The sequence below is a fragment of the Lissotriton vulgaris genome, chromosome 12, assembly GCF_964263255.1.
Source record: "Lissotriton vulgaris chromosome 12, aLisVul1.2, whole genome shotgun sequence".
Taxonomy (NCBI): domain Eukaryota; kingdom Metazoa; phylum Chordata; class Amphibia; order Caudata; family Salamandridae; genus Lissotriton; species Lissotriton vulgaris.
In genome coordinates, this window is record NC_141700.1 from 763,257,786 (window position 1) to 763,278,957 (window position 21,172).

Here is a 21,172-nt window from a genome sequence, read left to right on the forward strand (position 1 = left end):
CCAATTCTGGGAAACTCCAATACTTTAACATTTCCATGAATACTGTACATCAACTTGACTGAAAAATTGTTTTTTTAAGAATTTTAAAATATTTGTATCATGGAATATGTTCATATCAATTTTTATAAGTAAAATTAAATCTCTCATGCTATCATAGTTCGTTGTGTTTTTGTGTTGTTTCTCCTATTGTACCTTACTTTGCCAGATAATTCACTTTAATTTGCCTGGGTTTTTACCTTTGCTTCATATTGCTTTACCCTGACCCAGGACATTTATCCCACTCAAGGGGTCCTTCTTTGCTTCTGCAAGGGGCCACTGCAAGGTACACAGAGGGGCCCCAGCTCTGGATTTAATCTGGAGCTCTCAAACCTAAATCCTGTGCTGAGGTGCCCCCCTGCAGCTCGGGGCTCCCCTGCACCGCGGGGGATGCAGGGGCCTGTGTTAACCCCTGGTCAAGTTGCACATAGAGTAAGCAGTGCACTAGTTTAGTGCAGTTTGTGTGCTGCTGCTCCGTGTCCCATTACCAATGCATGTTGTGAATGGAAGGTCTGAAAAGTCCTCATCTAGTCGGGAGCCAAGTTACACTCCATGTCCTTTCTAACTTTCCTCTGTGGGGAATAAATAGAGAGATATTTTGAATTCAAGAGAAGGTTCTTCTGTTAAAACAATGACCTATGATGTTTCAGCCTTCTGTGATGTTGCATCAATGTCTTCAGAGGGGCATTGCAAACTGGGTTAGGGCTGCAATATTGCATGTGAACGCTATCTGCCTATCCCCGACTGCATGTTAAAATATCAATACAAAACGATCCACCTGAAACAATATAACTCCAAAATATTGCCTTGCACAATGTAGGCAAACACAGAGGGGTATTCGCCGCAGCTAGGGCGACTGACTCCGTAATCTGGGGATCCCGGTTCGATCCCCGGCACCGGCGGCAGATTAGCCCAGCACCATGTGACCCTGGGCAATAGCTTGCTTAATCTTCCTGACGGTCCCCAGCGCCTAGAGACCCTTACGGGTGATTGTGCGCTTTACAAACGTGGGTTATTATTAATATTATTCATTTTTTGTACTAACTCCACTTCTAGTCCTTGCCGATATTGCATAAGCAAATATCCTGCAGTGGACATTGGTACAGGTCAATATTTGAAAGTCAAAATGATGGTACTCCATCCCCTACTATAATTTGCTTTAGAGTTCCTAGAGGTGGTCGCTGAGAAGCCTGTGTTTCAGAGTATTACTGAAACTCCCAATTGCTTCGGATGATGCGTTGGACAAGCTCTGCTCCCGGAAAATCCATGACCATCACCCCACCGGACCGAGTCCTGCCGGCTACCTCCCTGTCTAGGAAGCTGAAGAGCTGAGGGTTTAGCTTCTTAGCTAGAGCCGCAGGGGTGAAGAGCAGCCAGTGGACCCCGGAGACGTAGGTGATATAGGTACTCTGTGGATCACCTCTGAATGCGGTGGTGATGTGGCCTTCCACCACATTCCACTTCTTGTCGGCATCTGTCACTTCATAATCGTCAGATATCCTGAAGTTACCGGGATAGAGGATCCCCAGCGGATCTCTGGGAGGGTTAAAGTTCTGGAGTATGATGATCTTCCCCCTGGCTTCCCCTAGGGTGGGGACTCGGCTGGTCCTTAAAAACCACTGGCTTCCTGCTCCCTCCACGTAGAGGGTGACCGTCTCCTTAAAGGTGCGGGTGTTGTTGAAAGGGTTGTGCTCTTCCTTCACGCGCATAAGGATGGTCTCCCGCGGGTGCTCCTGCAGGAAGAGAATGGTATCCCGCAGGACATCAGCATAATCGGCACGTTGGTAAATCACACCATGGTGGATTCGCAGACGATCTTCATAGTGGCGGCATCGGATGTCCACAAATCGTATCCCGGCTTCATACTGCTTGAGGAGCGGCCAGCTCTGGCACTGGGCAATAGCACCACCGTAGAAGGCCATAGTGTCGTGGGTGCCAGGCATGGCGATGTCGGCTAGGGACTTCCCATCAGGAAGGGAAGACATCCAGTCAGGCCATACCACTGCTGGGGTGTCAGTTTTGTCAAAGGCTGGTGTCTGCTGTGCTTTGACTGCTGCTACCTGTGAATGAGATTGCATAAGAAACCATTAGATATAAGCAGTATGGAGATGCCAACAACTTCTTTAAGGCATTTGCCCTCCCATTTATATCTGCTTTCAATGCAGGTGTGCTACATGTAGTCCTTGCAGTTTAACCCTGCAAGCTTCCATAGCTCACTTGAAGCTTGCAATGATAATGTAAATGTAAATGTATTTGAGCTTATATAGCTCACAGCTACCCGCAGTGGGTTTCCTGGCGCTTGCTTAGGGAACCCGTCCTGGTATTCCCCTGTGAGATAACCCCAGCAGGGTATCCACAAGGTGAAAGCCAGGCATCCCGCCGCGAGGGGCCGTTGTGGAGATTAAGCAAGCTATTGCCCAGAGTCGCAGAGTGTGAACCCGTGAGTCGAGAAGGCACCGGAGCGAGAATTATCAAGTCCGTGGAATTTTTAGCCCAAGACCCGCCGAGGCAGGGAATTGAACCCAGGTCCAGGACCGATCTCAGCTTCCGGGTCTGCCGCCTCTAACCCCTGAGCCACACTTCTCCACTATAATATCACTGCAAGCTTATCAAGAAGTCCTGCAACCTGGATTATAGATGTTTCTACTAGTGACATCTACTTAGGACTACATTTAGGTTTAGAGTATGTTGCTATGGTGAACTGATGCATGTTTTGCTCTGCCTCATTTAGAGTTGTGGGAGCTCTTGAGTTTCAGTGGAAGAGGTGGATATGAATATGAAACAACTCAGTAAATAACATGGGCTAAGAGGAAACTCCCAGTCAGAGTCAATGTTTTTTGTGGTTTACATAAGGATACCTCTGCCTTGAGGATGTGTTCTTGTAAAAAAAAAAATGTCTAGACTGCCAGTAAAATAATATTGCTGAAAGTTCTCCTGCTGAGCTGGCTGGGATCCCAAGATTCAACGGGTGGTTCAGGGCTGGGATGAGAAGAGTGAGTCCTCCACTGACCTGGCTGATTAGCAGACCATCTGCAAATCTCTAATGATACCATTAGTCTTGCTGGAGGAGTAACCAACCTTCAGCTTTGCTTCAAAATATATTTAATTTATTGCATATGAAAAATATTCTTTTTAAAGTCAGTAATATGTTGTTCCTGGGCTTGGCTTACACCCAACTGTTACCCAATGGCAGTAAAATATTCAGGAAATCTGGGAAGATGAAGATTTTTGTTGGGACACACCCTTTGATAAAAAAAAAATGGCGGGGAATCCCATGTCTATTGTCCAGCTGGTCAGGATTCAGCAACTCAACATTTGAGTATCCCCCTCCGGCAAAGACCGTTGGTGCTGTTAGAGGATCCAGCTGGTGCGCCTCATCAGCTGCTACTGTTTCCCACTTTCTAGTCGTCTATCATACTGAGGATGATGGATGGATTTCCTTGTGGTCACTATCCCCCCTGAAAAGACCAGGCTATATCAGCACAAAATACATGAAAGGGTGACAGCCACCAAAGTGTGCCGTGATGTCAGCATGCCGCCGCCAAGCTGGCCCTCACCCAAGATGATACCACTGGGCAAAGGAGCATGGCCCTAATATGTGTGCTCCACCATTTTCCCATCATCTCTCCTCTGCACAGGCTCCCCACAGAGGATGGGCAATGAGTTAGCAATTTGGAAGCCATTGAGAGGGCATTGAGAGTAAGCAAGTTACCTCTAGTTTGTTACCCAGAAGAGCTGCTCTCTCAGAACATACTGTGGTAAATAAAGATGCAGAGTAGCCAGTAGTAGAGGTGAAACAGGATAAGGTTTATTCTCAAGGCAGGAGTCTCAGGTTACAGGTAAGGATGGTAGTAAGGAAGCCCCACCGGGAGCAGCATCCTTCCTGCTCAGCCGACGCACTCCGACTGAAATTCACTCAACCAGGCACACATCAGCATTCTAATTACATCACACCCACGCTGGCTGAGCAGCAGGGGACATAAACGGAGGAGAGAATGCATGGCATAGGAAAGAAGATACCACACATACACATCAATTCACCCTCAACTGGTGGATGTCATGCACTTTTCTTCTATATTCACCTTCTAGCTCAACAGAATGGCTCCAAAGGCTTTAATGAGTCATTGGAAACTTCATTGCTGAGGAACGCCTTGCGGACTGTGGATTGTTGCTGATTGCCCCCGAGAGCCTAGGATTTGAATAACTCCCTGCCGGACCCGCTCCCCGGGTTCCGCTTCGTCGTCTGGAACAGAGGGGCTGTGGGGCTTGCGGGACTGCAGCAAATTGAGCTTCCAGGTACCGGCAGGGCTGCGAGTAGCACAGCAGGGACTCAACTTCCCAGGAGTCCCTGCTCGCAACACCTGAGGCTGCTCTCCCTGCCGGTCACGCCCCCGCTCCAGCTTTACATAACTGACAGAGGAAACCGCTGCGCGGGAGCGCCCAGGGCGAAGCCCGGGCAAAGGGCGGGCCCTCTGAGGCCCTTGTAGGCCGGAGTAGGCTGGGCTGGGCCTACCCTCGTGTCTTTGTTGTATGCGTATTGATTCTTACTGCTTTTGCTCCCGACAAGGGTACTAGATACTAGATATGCCATCTCCAAATTTGGAGGGAACTACTGTGAAGGTGAGGGGTGTTAAAAACAGAACTCTGGACAATTATTTTTCACGACCATTGGGTGATGGGGATGCGGATAAGGAAGCCTCTCTGGCGGAGCGCAGGGCGGACCATCGTCGCTCTATTGAGAACCTGAAAAACAGGCCCCTTGTTGACATTTCCATCTCCCAAGAGGGAGGCTCCTCTAATGTTAGCGAGGAGCTATTATCCCAGGATAGCGTCCCGCTTTTGTTGAGGGATTGCATTCCTAGCCCCTTTTTACCTACTGAGCAGGTCCCTAAGGTTACCCACCCAACCAGCCCTAGCTGTATGCCCGTTGATTTAACTTCTCAACCCATCCCAGCATCGAAAGCTAGGAAAGTTACGCCGAAGCTAGTAGTTGTAGCTGAGATGCATGGCCCTCCTCCCAATAAGAGAAGAAGGAAGTTGAGTGGAGGGCAGGGTAAAACTAAAATCCCCCACTCTGATTTCGGGAAAGCCTCTAAGCCCCCCCTAATCCCCGATAGAATAATGATGGATGTGCGTAATTCCCCCCCCGATAAGGGTATTAATATTATTGATCCTGTTGATGCCCCTGGGGATAATTCGTCTAATGTACCACCCCCTGTTGCTCCTCTAGGGAACCTGGAATTTTTATTAAGATCATTGCTCCTGCCCATCAGTGAGAGCATAAAGAAAGTGGAGATTAGACTCACTATTCTAGAGGCTACTTTAAGTAGTATGAAACTACCGGTTACCGCCCAAGGTAGATCCTCTGAGTCTAATCCCCCCTCTATTATCCATCCCATTCCACAAATCCTTCCAGTTAACCCGGGACCTCCCTTGGTGACTACTGCTATTCCCCTTTTGCAACCTCTTATGGCTAATCTAGTCCCGACCCAACATAGGAAATTTAGTATTCCATCTTCACAACTAGCAGGCCCAGTTCCCCCGGTGACAACCTACGACGGGGCTACACTGACTGACAGTATTGCCCCCTCACCCCCGGAGAAACCTGCTCCCAGACCCCGGAGACCCGACCTTCCCCCTGAGGCTAATGGCTTTATGGTAGTTATGGCCGGCGTTCCCCTTCTTGAAGTGGGTGAAGGTGAGAACTTCCGCTCACTCAAAAGTAGAGTTATTAAATGGTTGAACTGGAACAGACCCCTCCCAGCGCACCTTAACAATGAAATTATCATGGTGAGAAGGGTACCTTGGCTGGGTAAAACCAGAAAATCAATAACAGGGGATTGTGTCATGGTGAGCTTCCGAGACCCAAGGACTGTTCTTCATATATGTGCCGGGTCGAATAGATCTCTTGAATCCACCATCCGGACTCTGCCAGTATCTTTTTTCTTCCCCCCTACTCTTATGTATCATGATCAAGTCCAAGGTAAATGGACGAGGGTTGATCGGGGGGGCAGACATCGTGGGTATACAGCACGACCGGTTTTCCAACCCCCGATGACACCCTTCTATGATTACAATCGTTTTAGTTGTTTAAACGGACTGGATGGTGTTGACTGACTGCCCCCAGCCCTTGATCCCACTCTTCCCGCCTCGGACAATGGGGTTGTTGTAACATCTGGTAGTAGTCCATCCCCTATTCCCAACCCGGTAACGCCATTTTTTACTGCCCCGGTGCACCCACCCCTCCAGGGAATAGGCACCCTAATTATTAATCCAGTTACAGATTTGGGCCAAAGCTCGATAGTTGTATCACCCCCCACTCTTTCGCAGGTGCATATAATTTTGCAGGGAGCTATAACAAAGGTCCCTGCTGTTTCTCCTGCCCCAGTGGTTCCCCTAGTTGCCAACAAACCCTTAATTACCATTGTACCAGCGCCAATTAAATTTCCCCCCTGTGTTTCAGGTTTTAAGTTTGCTAGCTGGAATGTTGCAGGGTGGAGCCGGCAAACGTCGTCCCTAGGCTGGAGTGAAACCCTCTCTGACTTTGACATTTTATGTTTGCAAGAGACCTGGGCAACTACAGATATAAACCTTGATGGATTTGTGTCATATAACAACTCGGCACTAAGGTCAGGTATGGGTAGGGCCAAAGGGGGGTTAGTAATCTTACTCTCGGTGAACCTCCCAGTCTGTATGAAATCACACCAGCCTGTGGGTCACCATTCCCAAATCCTAATATTAGAACACGTAAAGGGGCATGTAATAATGGTGATTAACCACTATATTAACCTGTTCAATGCATCTAATACTTCAGTGGTGGAGGAGTTGGGTTCTGCCTTGAGCAACATCCGAAGAGGCATTCACAAACCAATTGATATCATCTGGGGTGGGGACTTCAACTTACGTACTTGTCCCCATTCATTTACTAGAATTTGTGGTTATGACGGGGATAATGGGGAAAACCGGGCACATTTTGTTCACTCACCTTATGGTGATTCCCTTAATTCCCTTATGTTAAGCATGGACCTTATGATTCACCCTCCGGCTGTAAATGCTGATGGCAAACCTGCCCCAACTTTTGTAGGACATAATTCGGCCTCTGTTATTGATCACCTATTGGCCTCTACGCACCTTGTTCCCTTTTGTACGGTTCCCATTGTCGCTGATCTTGGAAGTAGCGACCACAATGCTATTACCATGTTGATTTCTGCCTGGGGGTTACCAGCTAATAGTCATCACTTATTAATTGAAGATGTCACCCCCTGTAGACAGAATGGCATCCGTATAAAGTGGTGCTTGGACAACTCTGAGAAGTTGCAAGCTAAAATCATAGAAGCTGGGTTTGCCGAAACTTACAAATGTTTAGATTCAGAGGCCTTTTATGGGTGCATTATTGCTAACTTTGTGGAACTCGGCATTGTTATAATAAGGTGTCTTACTAATACTAAAACCCGAATTAAGAAGCAAAATGTGGGTTGGTTTGATAGCATGTGTACCAAATCACTGCGGGAACTTAAGCAGGCCCTAACTAATCACCCCAGAGACAGGGAGGCTATTAAATCCCTTAGACTTACCTACAAAAACAATCTCGCACGTAGGAAGCATGAGCTAAGGGAACTAGCCTGGGATGCTTTGAACCAATGTAATGGCTGGATTTTCTGTTTAGATGGGATCAGCCCCCAGGGGCCCCTGTGACCCAGCCAAAACGTACTCACCTTCCCTCCTCAGATCGTATCCACAATGATTAGATATACAGATATATATACAGGTCGCACCTAAGGATGGGGAATGACAATATATGTATGTACGGATTTTCTACAATATCTTATTCACATCAGTTGGTCTCGCGGCCACCCCGACCCAGACCGTTCTACCCTAGGGCAGATCTGACACACAATCCGGTGTGTCTACACATGGGCCTGCAGAACCCAATGCTCCCTTTTCCAAACTGTTCGCAATCCTGCGAAACTACACACTAGTTCGACCTCCTAGTGTTCTCACTTATTCAAGCCACAATCCAGTGGGTATACACACTGGTAATCCTCCCCAGTGCTCTCATTAACGCCGCATATCAACGACGACCACATTCCTATGAACAGTTATCAGGATAATATCTCAGTTACCTACTCGGAATAAAACTACAATAATAACTTTGAATATAGTTCCAGATTGTATAGTGTACTCCCTGCTCTTGGCATCAAAGGTCCACTCACTCCCTCTTTATTCAATCACCATTTACCTGATCGGGATTTCTCATCCGTTCACTTAAACAGCTTTTGACTAGGAATGCAGTTTACCGAGATTGAACATGAACACCAGATACACAGTAATTCTATATGAATTAGGGTATTTATTAACAATAGACACAAATCACATTACTATGCAACATAACTCCTGCAAGAAAAAGGTAAAGATTAGAGTGCACATTCTAGTTAAGTTAGACAGAGATCACCTTATTAGTGGGAAGTCTGGACTCGGCAGTCATCTAGGTTCCCTTCTCGTCTCTGTATCCTGGCTCGCCTTGCAGTCACCCTCAGCCGTCACAAGTACACGTCTGCACCGCTAGGCTCAACCTCGTCTGCTTCCCCTCAGGACACCGGAACCTTGCTGATTATTAGCTACCGTCTCTCTCTCTCTCTCTGTATCAGTGCGCTCCGCGCTACTTCTCGTTCAGTCTTTCTCAGAGAGTTTCAGTCTTAAATCTTTCTCCGACTTCAAAGATGGCGACTTGTCCACCATGAAAATGAGTAATGGCAGAGATGCTAACGGCTAGATGCCGCCTACGGACTAACTGACAAACTGACTAACACCTTCGCTAATATCAAAGCCCGTTCCTTCATGGAAATTCACGGCCAGTAACCTGCCGCCCACCAAATTCTTGTACCTCCCCGTACCAAGGACACTTTCCCAGCCGGCCGGCCTGAAGTTGTGTCTTCGGAGTGGAGAAAAATACATTCCTTCGATAAGGGTCAGCCTGAACCGGTTCTCTCCAAGCGAACAACAGCTTGAAACTAAAACATTACACTTCACCTAGAAAGCCTTCTCGAGCTACCAGGCAGAAAGCAAAATGGAGTCTGTCTCGTTTAAGGCCTACGGAGCCCACAATATGCATAGCTCCATGGAAAATAGCCTAGCATGTTAGCAAATGAGCAAATCATGACTAATACTTATATATCTATCCCCTAACTTAAATTCATAAGCCTTACTCTAAGGAAAATGGTACGAAAATGCCCTAATATATGTAAGACAGGGTCCCTGTCTATCGGCCTAATCCCTATGCTATGGGGGTGATAGGCTGGAGTCACTCTCCATCATTCTCCTTCTCCTAAGAGCTAGCAAAAAGGCAGCCATTACATTACACCCCTTGACTCCAGTCTATTAACCACAAACTAAATGGAACTAACATCGGTAGAAGAATAATATGAAACAAAACTAACTGATCTACGACCCTTGCTAAGTCTAAAAAATTGCAGCAGGGAAGGGATGCACTGAATAAAGCAACAAATAGCTATTAGGACACAAATAGCGACAATAATCCCCCCTAAAATCTGTCGTAGGGAATGCATGTCAGGGAGCCAATTAAAAAGCCAGTCAAAGAAACCCTGATCAATATGTTCTCTAATTTCTGCAGTCAAGTCGTGGAGTTTGTCAATGTGGGATTGGATAGCTTTAGAATGGTCAGACAAATTAAAACAGCACAGACCTTCAAAATCAGAACATTCATGTCCATGTTTCAACAAAAGATAATCAATAGCGGCCCTGTTCTGCAAAATAGCTCTACGTTCACCTTGGGCGTCTAATAAGAGATCAGATAAAACAGTAGATGTTTGGTTAATGGACTTAACCATCCAGCAGGCCATTTTGCCGATAGTTTTGGCATTATAAACGGCCAATGCAGGCACTCCAATAAATAGAAAAAGCTAAACCAAGGTACTCTGATCTAGAATAGAGATGAACAGAGGAATCACAATCTTCATGCAATGACATCGAATCACGTACAATACGGGAATGTGAAATAGGATGTGAGGAAAACATTAGCAAACTTAATCTAGTGATGGCACATGGGCCACCAGAAATATTCACAGGAATATAGGGCCAAGATGAATTCCCACAGGAAAAGAGCCATCCAGCTGGCAATAGCATTGAACGATAATGGCTAGTGGCTACTAATAAACGTTTACATGTCATATTATTTTTAACTGAAAGACATGAATTAGGAAGTCTCTTGGAACATAACAAACGTTGATGAGTTGAAAAAGTAGTAGCGGCTTGGAGCTTCAGCCGCAAGCACTCAGTAATAGCTTTAGGGTCACAAGTCATAATGAAGCAAAGGTCTCCAGGGGTAATATTAAAAGTAGTGATTCGGGAATGAATAGGGACATCGAGGTCTGGAAGAGTAGTACATGAGGGACAAAATTCATGTGCCGCGAAATCACCCAGAATAACATTAGGTCGGGCATTAGATATCCAAAAACCTAATGGCACTTTTTGTCTGCCCTGCTTTTGCCACAAACTCCAAATGGCATACAGGCCTTCCACGGACACATTCAAATCCACATCACCTTCACTCACGGGCCACAAATCCAAAGCATACTGAATAGCTTCTTTAGCCAGATTGAAAGCAGTCTGTTGAGGTTCACCCCATTCAAACGCATTCTTTTTACGAGTGACTCGATACAATGGAGCCAAGATTTGACTCAAATGGGGAATATGCTGACGCCAAAATCCAAACAAACCAATAAAGCATTGAGCTTCTTTCCTGTTTCTGGGAATAGCAAAATCAAGTATTTTTCGTTTAACCTGAGGAATCACCTCTCTGTGACCCTCATGCCAATTAATTCCTAAAAATTTCACAGCTTGGGATGGAGTTTGTAATTTGTCAGGATTGATTTCCCAGCCTTTCGCTCGCAAACAGTCAATGATTTGATCTAAATGGGACTGCACCTGGTCTTGCGTTTCACCTTGAATCAAAATGTCGTCAATATAATGACAAATCTGAACTTGTGGATTCGTGGGTACTTCAGACAAATGTTCCGCCACCAGCCGGTGACAGATCGTAGGACTATGTACATAGCCTTGAGGAAGACTTCGGAACGTCATTTGACGTCCATTCCATGTAAAACTGAATTGTTCCTGACATTCGGGGGCAATCGGAATTGAAAAGAACGCATTAGCAATATCAATAGAAGCATACCACGTACCAGGATGCTTTTGAATTCTCTGAATCAGTGTGACAATGTCAGGCACAGCAACAGTCAATTTAGGTGTATTTTTATTTAATTCTCGATAATCAACAGTCATGCGCCAAGAGTTGTCACTTTTGCGCACGGGCCAAACGGGATTATTCCAAGCAGATGTGACCGGAGTAATGACTCCTGCGTCAACCAAATCCTGAATCGTAGCGGTAATTTCTTCATGACCACCTGGGATGCGATATTGCTTTTGAGAAATCACTTTCGTTGCTAAAGGTATTTTAATAGGTGGCATGCGTAAACGGCCAACCCGTACGGGTCTGGTCGAAATGTACTGTCGTGTACCAAATTGATAGTACCCATCATCCAAATGGAAAGTCATACCTTTCAAAATGTCAATTCCAATAATGTATTCCAAAAGTGGCACAACCAACACAGAGTATTCTCTACGAGGAATTCTACCAATTTTAATTTCGAGTGCAGTTTGAACTGCGGGTGTCTCCTTACCACCCAGACCAGTAATCGTAAAAGATTGTCCATGAAATTTTCTCGACTTACCATGAATTAAAGTGGCCTCCGCCCCAGTATCAACCAACGCTCGGGCCCTTTGGATATTACGATGTTTCCAAAAAAATCTCAATATCTACATAGGGTCTGTAATCTCTGTGGGCCCACTTGCGTACCGGAGCTTGACCTATTTCCTAGTCATTTTTCCTGCGTTCTGTCAACCAAGACAAATCAGGGTAAATGTTCTCAGTTTTCTTTGGTATTAGAATGTCTTGTTCATATCCGTCTCCAGTACGAAACGGATTAGTGTCAGGTTCAAAAAGTTGTGAGTTACGGTCAGAGAGTCTGTTACGATCCTCCCTCTTTCTTACGTCAGGGGAATAACTCCTTGCATCTCGTCGTCTGCTAGAAACACGATCATCTCTTCCCCTCTCGCGATCATCCTCTCTCCCCCTCCCGTCATTACGACGAGGGGATCCATCACGTTCATAGCGCCGATCATCACGGCGATCAGAATTCACACGTCGTCTCTCATCACCACTGTCATCCGAACCACGATCATACTCATTCTTTCGCACACGACGGGCACCCTCCTTTCGATCCAAACCACGCTTACGAAACATGTCCCATAAGCGATTATTAGGCTCGCCATCAATGTCTTCCCTTTTGACACCATCAGCAATGAGAGCAAGAAACATGTCACGTCTAGAGAACTTATAGTCCCCACCAGTACGACCCTCAGGTCGAGATTGTCTTTCAGGTTTAAACCATTCACCCAGCTCACCAAGCTGACGAACAGACTCAAGCACAACAGACAAAGGATTGCCAGTTTGGTTAATCAATAATGTCATCATGACCTGCTTGTAAGCAACAGGAGAAGAACGAATAATGCGATTACGCACAGAAGATGTTAAAAGACCATCCAATAACTTGTCAGCAGTACTAAGGAAGATAGACGTTTTCATAACTTCCTCTTTTAAACGTTGCGACGCATTGCGCAGAGTGTACCACGGTTTCTCATCAGTAGGCCAATCAGATTCAGTTGGATATTTATGATTACAGCCGTCAGACGCAAGCTGGAGCAAAGAAATTTGACCAGCACCATTATAATTCCGAAAATGATCCTGAATCGTAGAATCAGAACTCAAAGAGCAGAATCGTAAGCAATCAACAGCATCGAGCATAATACCGGCAGCGCCAAGCTCATAAAGGCGCACCATCCAGGTAAGCAAGGCCTCACCAGGCCGTTGTCGAAATCGTTGCAAAATGTCACTAACCTCCTGCTGAGTAAAGTCTTCAATACAATCAAGAGCTATACCACCCGGGTTACCAGGGGCCTGTTGTAATTTTCGTCGAAAAATCGGGTGAGCAGAAACTGCGGGAAGAGCTTCCGAGGAAGCCCGCATCTTAGATTTAACAGCACAATCAGGGCAAGCTACGTCATCCACACGGGAAGAACGAGCACGGTCACAATCGGGAGTTGAATCAATACATGAGGCAGATTTACAATCACGTCCGGAGCGAGAAGACTCGCGCTTGTCACCCTCCTCTGCCGAGGAGTCAGAAGTATGAGAATCCCAGATATTACCGTCCCACTCATCGGGGTTCCAATCCATTCCAGCTTTAGCTACAACCATACGCACTTTGCGTGAAGACACACGTCCACGACGATGTTTATACTTATATCGTGCAATACGGACCGCAGCCCTTTCGGCAATGGTCTGATATGTTTCAAGTTTGTCGGCAAGCAGTTTATTTTGACAACGCAATAAAGTATGCGCATTTTGCAACTCAACACACTGTCCTTCCGTATCTTTAAACTGTTTCTGTAGTTGAACAAACCTCTCATGCAATATTCTGTATGCATTAAGAACAATCCACCCTCTGCGTCCTAAAATAGGAAGCTCATCACCCTTCACTACTGGCGCTTTCTGCAAGCACGACACAACATCGGCAGGCTCCGCCTGCTCCAAGCATGAAGACCAATTTTCACTCAAACCAGTAGAATCGGCCCACTCACGGGCCAAAGCCTCGTAGGGAGTACATTCCCAGCCGGGAATCTGAATCGGTAATTTGAAAACCGACGATGATTTTTTCGCAAACATAATGACACAAAAAAAAAAAAAAAAAAAAAAAATTATATACACAATTATAAACAAAATTTTATACGTACAAGCCGAGCGCAAACCAACGAGATTAAAACAACACAATGCACACAGGCTTCGTATCCTGTTCGTGACGCCAGATGTAATGGCTGGATTTTCTGTTTAGATGGGATCAGCCCCCAGGGGCCCCTGTGACCCAGCCAAAACGTACTCACCTTCCCTCCTCAGATCGTATCCACAATGATTAGATATACAGATATATATACAGGTCGCACCTAAGGATGGGGAATGACAATATATGTATGTACGGATTTTCTACAATATCTTATTCACATCAGTTGGTCTCGCGGCCACCCCGACCCAGACCGTTCTACCCTAGGGCAGATCTGACACACAATCCGGCGTGTCTACACATGGGCCTGCAGAACCCAATGCTCCCTTTTCCAAACTGTTCGCAATCCTGCGAAACTACACACTAGTTCGACCTCCTAGTGTTCTCACTTATTCAAGCCACAATCCAGTGGGTATACACACTGGTAATCCTCCCCAGTGCTCTCATTAACGCCGCATATCAACGACGACCACATTCCTATGAACAGTTATCAGGATAATATCTCAGTTACCTACTCGGAATAAAACTACAATAATAACTTTGAATATAGTTTCAGATTGTATAGTATACTCCCTGCTCTTGGCATCAAAGGTCCACTCACTCCCTCTTTATTCAATCACCATTTACCTGATCGGGATTTCTCATCCGTTCACTTAAACAGCTTTTGACTAGGAATGCAGTTTACCGAGATTGAACATGAACACCAGATACACAGTAATTCTATATGAATTAGGGTATTTATTAACAATAGACACAAATCACATTACTATGCAACATAACTCCTGCAAGAAAAAGGTAAAGATTAGAGTGCACATTCTAGTTAAGTTAGACAGAGATCACCTTATTAGTGGGAAGTCTGGACTCGGCAGTCATCTAGGTTCCCTTCTCGTCTCTGTATCCTGGCTCGCCTTGCAGTCACCCTCAGCCGTCACAAGTACACGTCTGCACCGCTAGGCTCAACCTCGTCTGCTTCCCCTCAGGACACCGGAACCTTGCTGATTATTAGCTACCGTCTCTCTCTCTCTCTGTATCAGTGCGCTCCGCGCTACTTCTCGTTCAGTCTTTCTCAGAGAGTTTCGGTCTTAAATCTTTCTCCGACTTCAAAGATGGCGACTTGTCCACCATGAAAATGAGTAATGGCAGAGATGCTAACGGCTAGATGCCGCCTACGGACTAACTGACAAACTGACTAACACCTTCGCTAATATCAAAGCCCGTTCCTTCATGGAAATTCACGGCCAGTAACCTGCCGCCCACCAAATTCTTGTACCTCCCCGTACCAAGGACACTTTCCCAGCCGGCCGGCCTGAAGTTGTGTCTTCGGAGTGGAGAAAAATACATTCCTTCGATAAGGGTCAGCCTGAACCGGTTCTCTCCAAGCGAACAACAGCTTGAAACTAAAACATTACACTTCACCTAGAAAGCCTTCTCGAGCTACCAGGCAGAAAGCAAAATGGAGTCTGTCTCGTTTAAGGCCTACGGAGCCCACAATATGCATAGCTCCATGGAAAATAGCCTAGCATGTTAGCAAATGAGCAAATCATGACTAATACTTATATATCTATCCCCTAACTTAAATTCATAAGCCTTACTCTAAGGAAAATGGTACGAAAATGCCCTAATATATGTAAGACAGGGTCCCTGTCTATCGGCCTAATCCCTATGCTATGGGGGTGATAGGCTGGAGTCACTCTCCATCATTCTCCTTCTCCTAAGAGCTAGCAAAAAGGCAGCCATTACAACCAAGCATCGGTATTGCGTGACAGTAGGCTTTTTTGGTCTACGGTCAACAGTCCCTTTCTTGCAAAAGAAGATTTTCCTTCATTGTCAGCCCAGGTAAGCAAAGCAAATTGGGTTGCCCACTTTTCTGGAATTTTTAACCCGCCCAGGGAGGACTTTGCCAGTTCTCCTATCCCGTTGCCTGAAATGAGGATACCCCTGGATATCACTCTTCCAGAGGTTGTCAATGCTATAAGTCGGAGCAGCGACGGCTCGTGGAGGGAGTTACGGTGGGGCAGGAGGGCGGGGAGGGGGAGGGGCAGGGCGGAGGTTGCTAAAAACCGGCATATGGATAATTGCAGGTAAGTAAACAATTTAATTAATAAAACGAATTTCGTAGCTCGCACTGCATTGCATTTTGCGATGCAAGGCGCACTACGAAATTCGTTTTATTAATTAAATTGTTTACTTACCTGCAATTATCCATATGCCGGTTTTTAGCAACCTCCGCCCTGCCCCTCCCCCTCCTCGCCCTCCTGCCCCACCGTAACACCCTCCACGAGCCGTCGCTGAGTCAGAGTAAAGGGGGAAAGGCACCGGGACCCGATGGGGTCCCGGTTAACCTGTATAAATCCAATCCAACTCTTTGGAGCCCACTCCTCACGCAGGTGTTTAATGCTTCAGTTTTGGAGAGTACACCACCTAACTGGAGTGAATTTATAATTTTACCCATCAACAAGAAGGGAGATAGAGGAGAGGCTAAGAACTACCGCCCTATCTCCCTTCTTGATTCTTCCCTCAAGATCATGAGTAGGGTCCTACTGATGAGGCTGGAGGAATGGGCAGAGGAAAACAAAATCTTGGCTGAATCCCAATATGGCTTCCGCAAAGGATTGGAGACAATTGAGCAGTGCATTAATCTTGACCTCCTCATTGGAAAGTGCACGAGAGCGAAACAGGGCTCCCTATTTCTCTGTTTTGCTGATCTTTCGAGTGCCTTTGACCTTGTGGACCATAATCTGTTATGGTCCACTTTACTGGGTATGGGTGCTCCCCCAGCAATTATTCATTTCCTGGCCAGACTCTACAATAAGTTATCAGCCCAGATCTGTTTTGGCCAGGCAGGCGAATGCACAGATAAAATTAGGGTTAAATCAGGCATAAGGCAGGGATGTGTGCTGGCCCCCCTGCTATTTTCCCTCTTTATTAATTCTATAGAATCAGAACTGAAGATGGTACAGGCAGACTCCCCGCAGGTTGGTGGCCACCCTGTGCCAATCCTACTTTATGCCGATGACACGGTATTGCTCTCTCGCACTCCAAGGGGGCTTCAAAAACGAATGAATCACTTTTATAATTTTATTAACGAGAGAAAACTGAAAGTTAACAACTCCAAGACTTTTATTAAGGCCTGTGGTAAACGGTTGAAATCCTTAATGCCGTTCCATTTTAATAATCATAAAATAGAGGTGGTGGATAGATTCTGCTACCTCGGGGTAACTTTTAATAATAAAGGGACTTGGGCACAAGAGATTTTAAATGTCAATGGTAGGATGGCCAAAAGCTCCTCCGGAGTTTTTCGATTCGCATCTAAGCTAGGTAGTCGCCGCATACCAGACATGTTAGATATTTACAGGCATAGGTGTGTATCTATTGCTCTATATGGTTCTGGTATATGGGGCTACTGTCAGCACAGGGAACTGCAAGTCACTGAGAATGGGTTCCTTAAAAGACTCCTTTGTTTACCCCCCTCGGCTTCCATTGAATTGTGTCTTAGCGAGGTGAGCATGAATTATGTAACGGATTTGATGGGAATGAGACCTTTAATGGTATGGAGGTCTATTTGGGCTAAAGACGAGACTGACTTTACCAGACAGATTATTTTAGATTGTCTTAAACTGGACAAAGCCTACAAGAATCCCTGGTTGAACTATGTCTCTTCTTCTTATAGTGATGTTTTTAACCTAGATATTGTCAACGACCCCCACAGTGCTGTTACTGTACCAAAAAAGGAACTCAAAAATGTTTTTATTGGGACCAAAACTGATTTACGCAGGGCGAAGTCCAGCTCCATGTCTACTCATGTATTTTATTATTCTAATATGTTGGAAGACAGGGGCATGCCTATGTACCTTAAATTCATAACCAAGCAATTGCATCAGTTTGTTCTTACGAGGTTTAGACTTGGTATTGTACATAACCTAGTGGCCTTCCCAATGCGGAAATTACATAGCCAATCACCTTGCCCCTGTGATGGCCAGTCTAGGCAAAGCACTTTGCACTTTATGCTTATTTGCCCTCTTTATTTGCACCTTCGTCGTTACTACCTTAGACCTGTGTTTTTAAAACATTCAGTGTATACTACAGCCCAAGCCCTGAAATTGTTATTTGCACTAGATTCTGCAGATATCTGTTTTTTTACCGCTACCTTTCTACTCAAAGCTGTTTTGCATAGGAAAAGTCTGGTGTTTTAATACTTTTTAAATTCTAATACTGATGAGTTATTGTCCCCACTGTAATGTTTGTATCTTGTGTTTTTATACTGTATGCTTTTATGATTGTTTTTAATAATCGAATAACGCTTTGAAATTGAATTGAGTCATTGACGTTTTCGGGGTGGTGACCGATGACTGGTTATTTACACCCAAGCTGCAACGTCAGGGAAATACGACGCAAGAAGCTACTGATCTTTGATCTGGAGAAAAAGTGTCCTGTGACCTTCTTAAAGAGTCATGCCTGGGGATTTGTCTGCCGGGAAAAATAGTTGTCACACATGCACCTAAGCTAGAACTTTGTTCCTGTGCGTCGGCTGCCATGCTATGGGTGGAATTCCCTAAAATCCTGCTACATTTTTTTTTGGTGAGAAGTGCCTCTCGCAGATAGACCACAGGGCATTCCTCTCCTAGTGCCCTGCCACAAAATGGTTGCAAAGCTCTGACTCAGCAGGCACAGCAGATCCACTCTCGCCTGTTCAAGGGATGGCCTATGGGTGAATGGTGGCTCAGCTGTTCATCAGCCCTCCATCATTTACTGCTCTACATCAACAACAAGGGCCTGTGAAAAAATCTGCTGTGTGGCAGCTTGCTACTCATTTCACTCTTATGACACAGATACCCTGCTCTACAGCTGTGGGATAGAGGCATTGAGTTGGCACTGAGCTGGTTCTGGTGGCTTAGTTGGCTGATGCACCTCCTGTCAGGGACTCTGTTTGACCTCATGGTCACAGGTTCATATCCTGGCGGGTCCACTCAGCCTTTCATCCTTCTGAGGTCATATCTGGTAATGGGTCGGGTCTGGTGGCTTAGTTGGCTAATGTGCCTGCTGTCAGGGACTCTGTTTGACGTCATGGACCCAGGTTCAAATCCAGGTGGGTCTGCTCAGCCTTTCATCCTTCTGAGGTCATAGCTGGCACTAGGCAGGGTCTGGTAGCTTAGTGGACTAATTCGTCCACTGTCGAGGCCTCTGTTTGACCTCATGGACCCAGGTTCAAACCTTTGCGGGTCCACTCAGCCTTTCCTCCTTCTGAGGTCAATAAAGTGAGTACCATTGAGTTGGTTAACAATAAACATCTGCTATTCAGTGCCAAGTTACCCTTTGTGATTTACAAAAGTTGGTAAAAATGAAATAGGTAGTCCGCCTTGGAGATGTAAAGGAATATGCAAGGCATGCAGATGTTTTGCAACGTTTAGCTTCACCATTCAAGCCCATTTGTGAATACAATTTTCCAAATTTTCTATGCATTTCGTAGCAAAATAAAGATCTTAGTTTCAAAAGCCAAAATAAAAAGGAACGATTGGAAAAGCCAGGAGGTCTGGTGTTGCCTGCCAGCCTTTTTGATTTGCCAATGTTTGTTTTATTATATGATGGCTTTTGTAAAACTTTATTGTTGTAAAACTGGTGAGCCCTTGACAATAGTAAAAACATATATTGATTAGAAAAAAGAATATTTTTGGCCTCAAATAGCACACATTGACATAGAAGTCTGTGGCACTGAAAGGAACTACTTTGTGTGGGGATGTGCTCCATGTGATAGGGTTGAATGCCCTCACTCAGAGTGAAGTAAACCAATGGCTAAAGTGGGCTGAGCCATGAAGCCATGCTGTCATGGGCGAGAGAAAAATGTGAATGAAGCACCAATAGACCAGTGGAAGCAGCGGGATGGCTGAAAGCCCCTATAAGTAAGCATATTACACATATAATATTGCTAAAATCAAACGGTTTTGGCTGAAGCCAGACCTAAAAAGACTCTTTCACCAATTTTAAGTTGAACTGTTATGAACTCAGAATCTACTGTTTTGAGAATAAGTTAAGACTGCTGACCATAATATAGGCGGACGTTTGCGCTCCAGGTAAAGGCAACATCATGTTGTCATCTGACTCTGGTATTGCCAAGGTGGCAACCACATCCAATGGGGTGATTTTTAATATTTACTGGTACTACTTAGTACTGCTGAGCTGTATGGAAGAAATTCATAGGGGTTTACTCACTAGACCCTTGCACCACCAGTACATCACTTTTTCCCATGTTAATAGTGGCGCACCGACAGCGCAAGGGGCTTGTAAATAAGCCCCATAATATTCAACGACACGTTGCAGTATGTTCTCGAGCTTACCAGAAAGATGCAGACGAGGACGATACAAGGAGGTGACATTGCCTTGTTGTTGGTGCGCTGCTTTTAAGGCCCTCCAGGTGGCGCAGTCAGTACAGGTTACCTGCGGTGTTAATGAAAGAGGTGAGAGTGAAGAAAGACTTAGCCCCTTAGAAGTTCACATGTTGATAACACTCAGTGCTATAAAGAGGCCGGTACTGTCGGGTACGGAGTACTTGCACTTTTTTATTTTGAGAGGGAGAGTACCGGCACTTCTCAAGAGAGACGTAATACTTTTCATTGGAGAACACTGGCACTTTTCAGAAATAAGCAGATACTCTGCTACAGAGTACCTGCACTTCTGCTTCTCCATTTCAAGCACGGATAACACTCGACCAAAGGTTACGTTCTGTGCATATAATACCCTCTGGAAAGAATGTGTTTAAAATACGGCCTTAGGTCACTCTGCTTATCATACTTGACATTTGGTTTATCATCATTTTTCATTTCTTGTTAATATTTAATAGACATAGGGCCATATGTAGGTGGGAAAATACCGGTCGGTAACGGCCGATTTCGGCCGTTACCGACTGGTATTCGTAATTCCAGATGTAGGGGGCCTGAAAATTACCGATTCTGTATATTTACCGAATCGGTAATTTTACCGAATCGGTAAAGTACCGATTCGGTAAATGTACAGAATCGGAAATTTGGGATGTAGGTGGCACTGGAAACAGTGCCACAGGCCCTTAGAAATTCGTTATTTACCATGAAATACAATGGCATGGTAAATAACGAGTTTCTGTGTACATGCACATCTGTGCATGTACACCTGTGCCATGTGGCACACATACATGCCCTAAGGGCATGTATGTGTGTCACATTGCACACAAGCCAAAATCTGGGGTGCTA

General features: G+C 45.5%; 1 protein-coding gene across 1 annotated transcript in view; it reads right to left on the reverse strand.

Annotated features, from left to right (window-relative positions):
• Positions 1-308: 308 nt before the first annotated feature.
• LOC147678619 (uncharacterized) overlaps positions 309-21,172 on the reverse strand; it is a 30,383-nt gene continuing 9,519 nt past the window's right edge. The window contains exons 2-3 of the mRNA XM_086946613.1: positions 20,285-20,384; positions 309-2,096 (exon numbers count right to left, since the gene is read on the reverse strand). Coding sequence (XP_086802739.1) covers positions 1,242-2,096; positions 20,285-20,323 — 894 coding nt within the window. The 5' untranslated portion in view covers positions 20,324-20,384 and the 3' untranslated portion in view covers positions 309-1,241. The remainder of the gene's footprint in view (positions 2,097-20,284; positions 20,385-21,172) is intronic.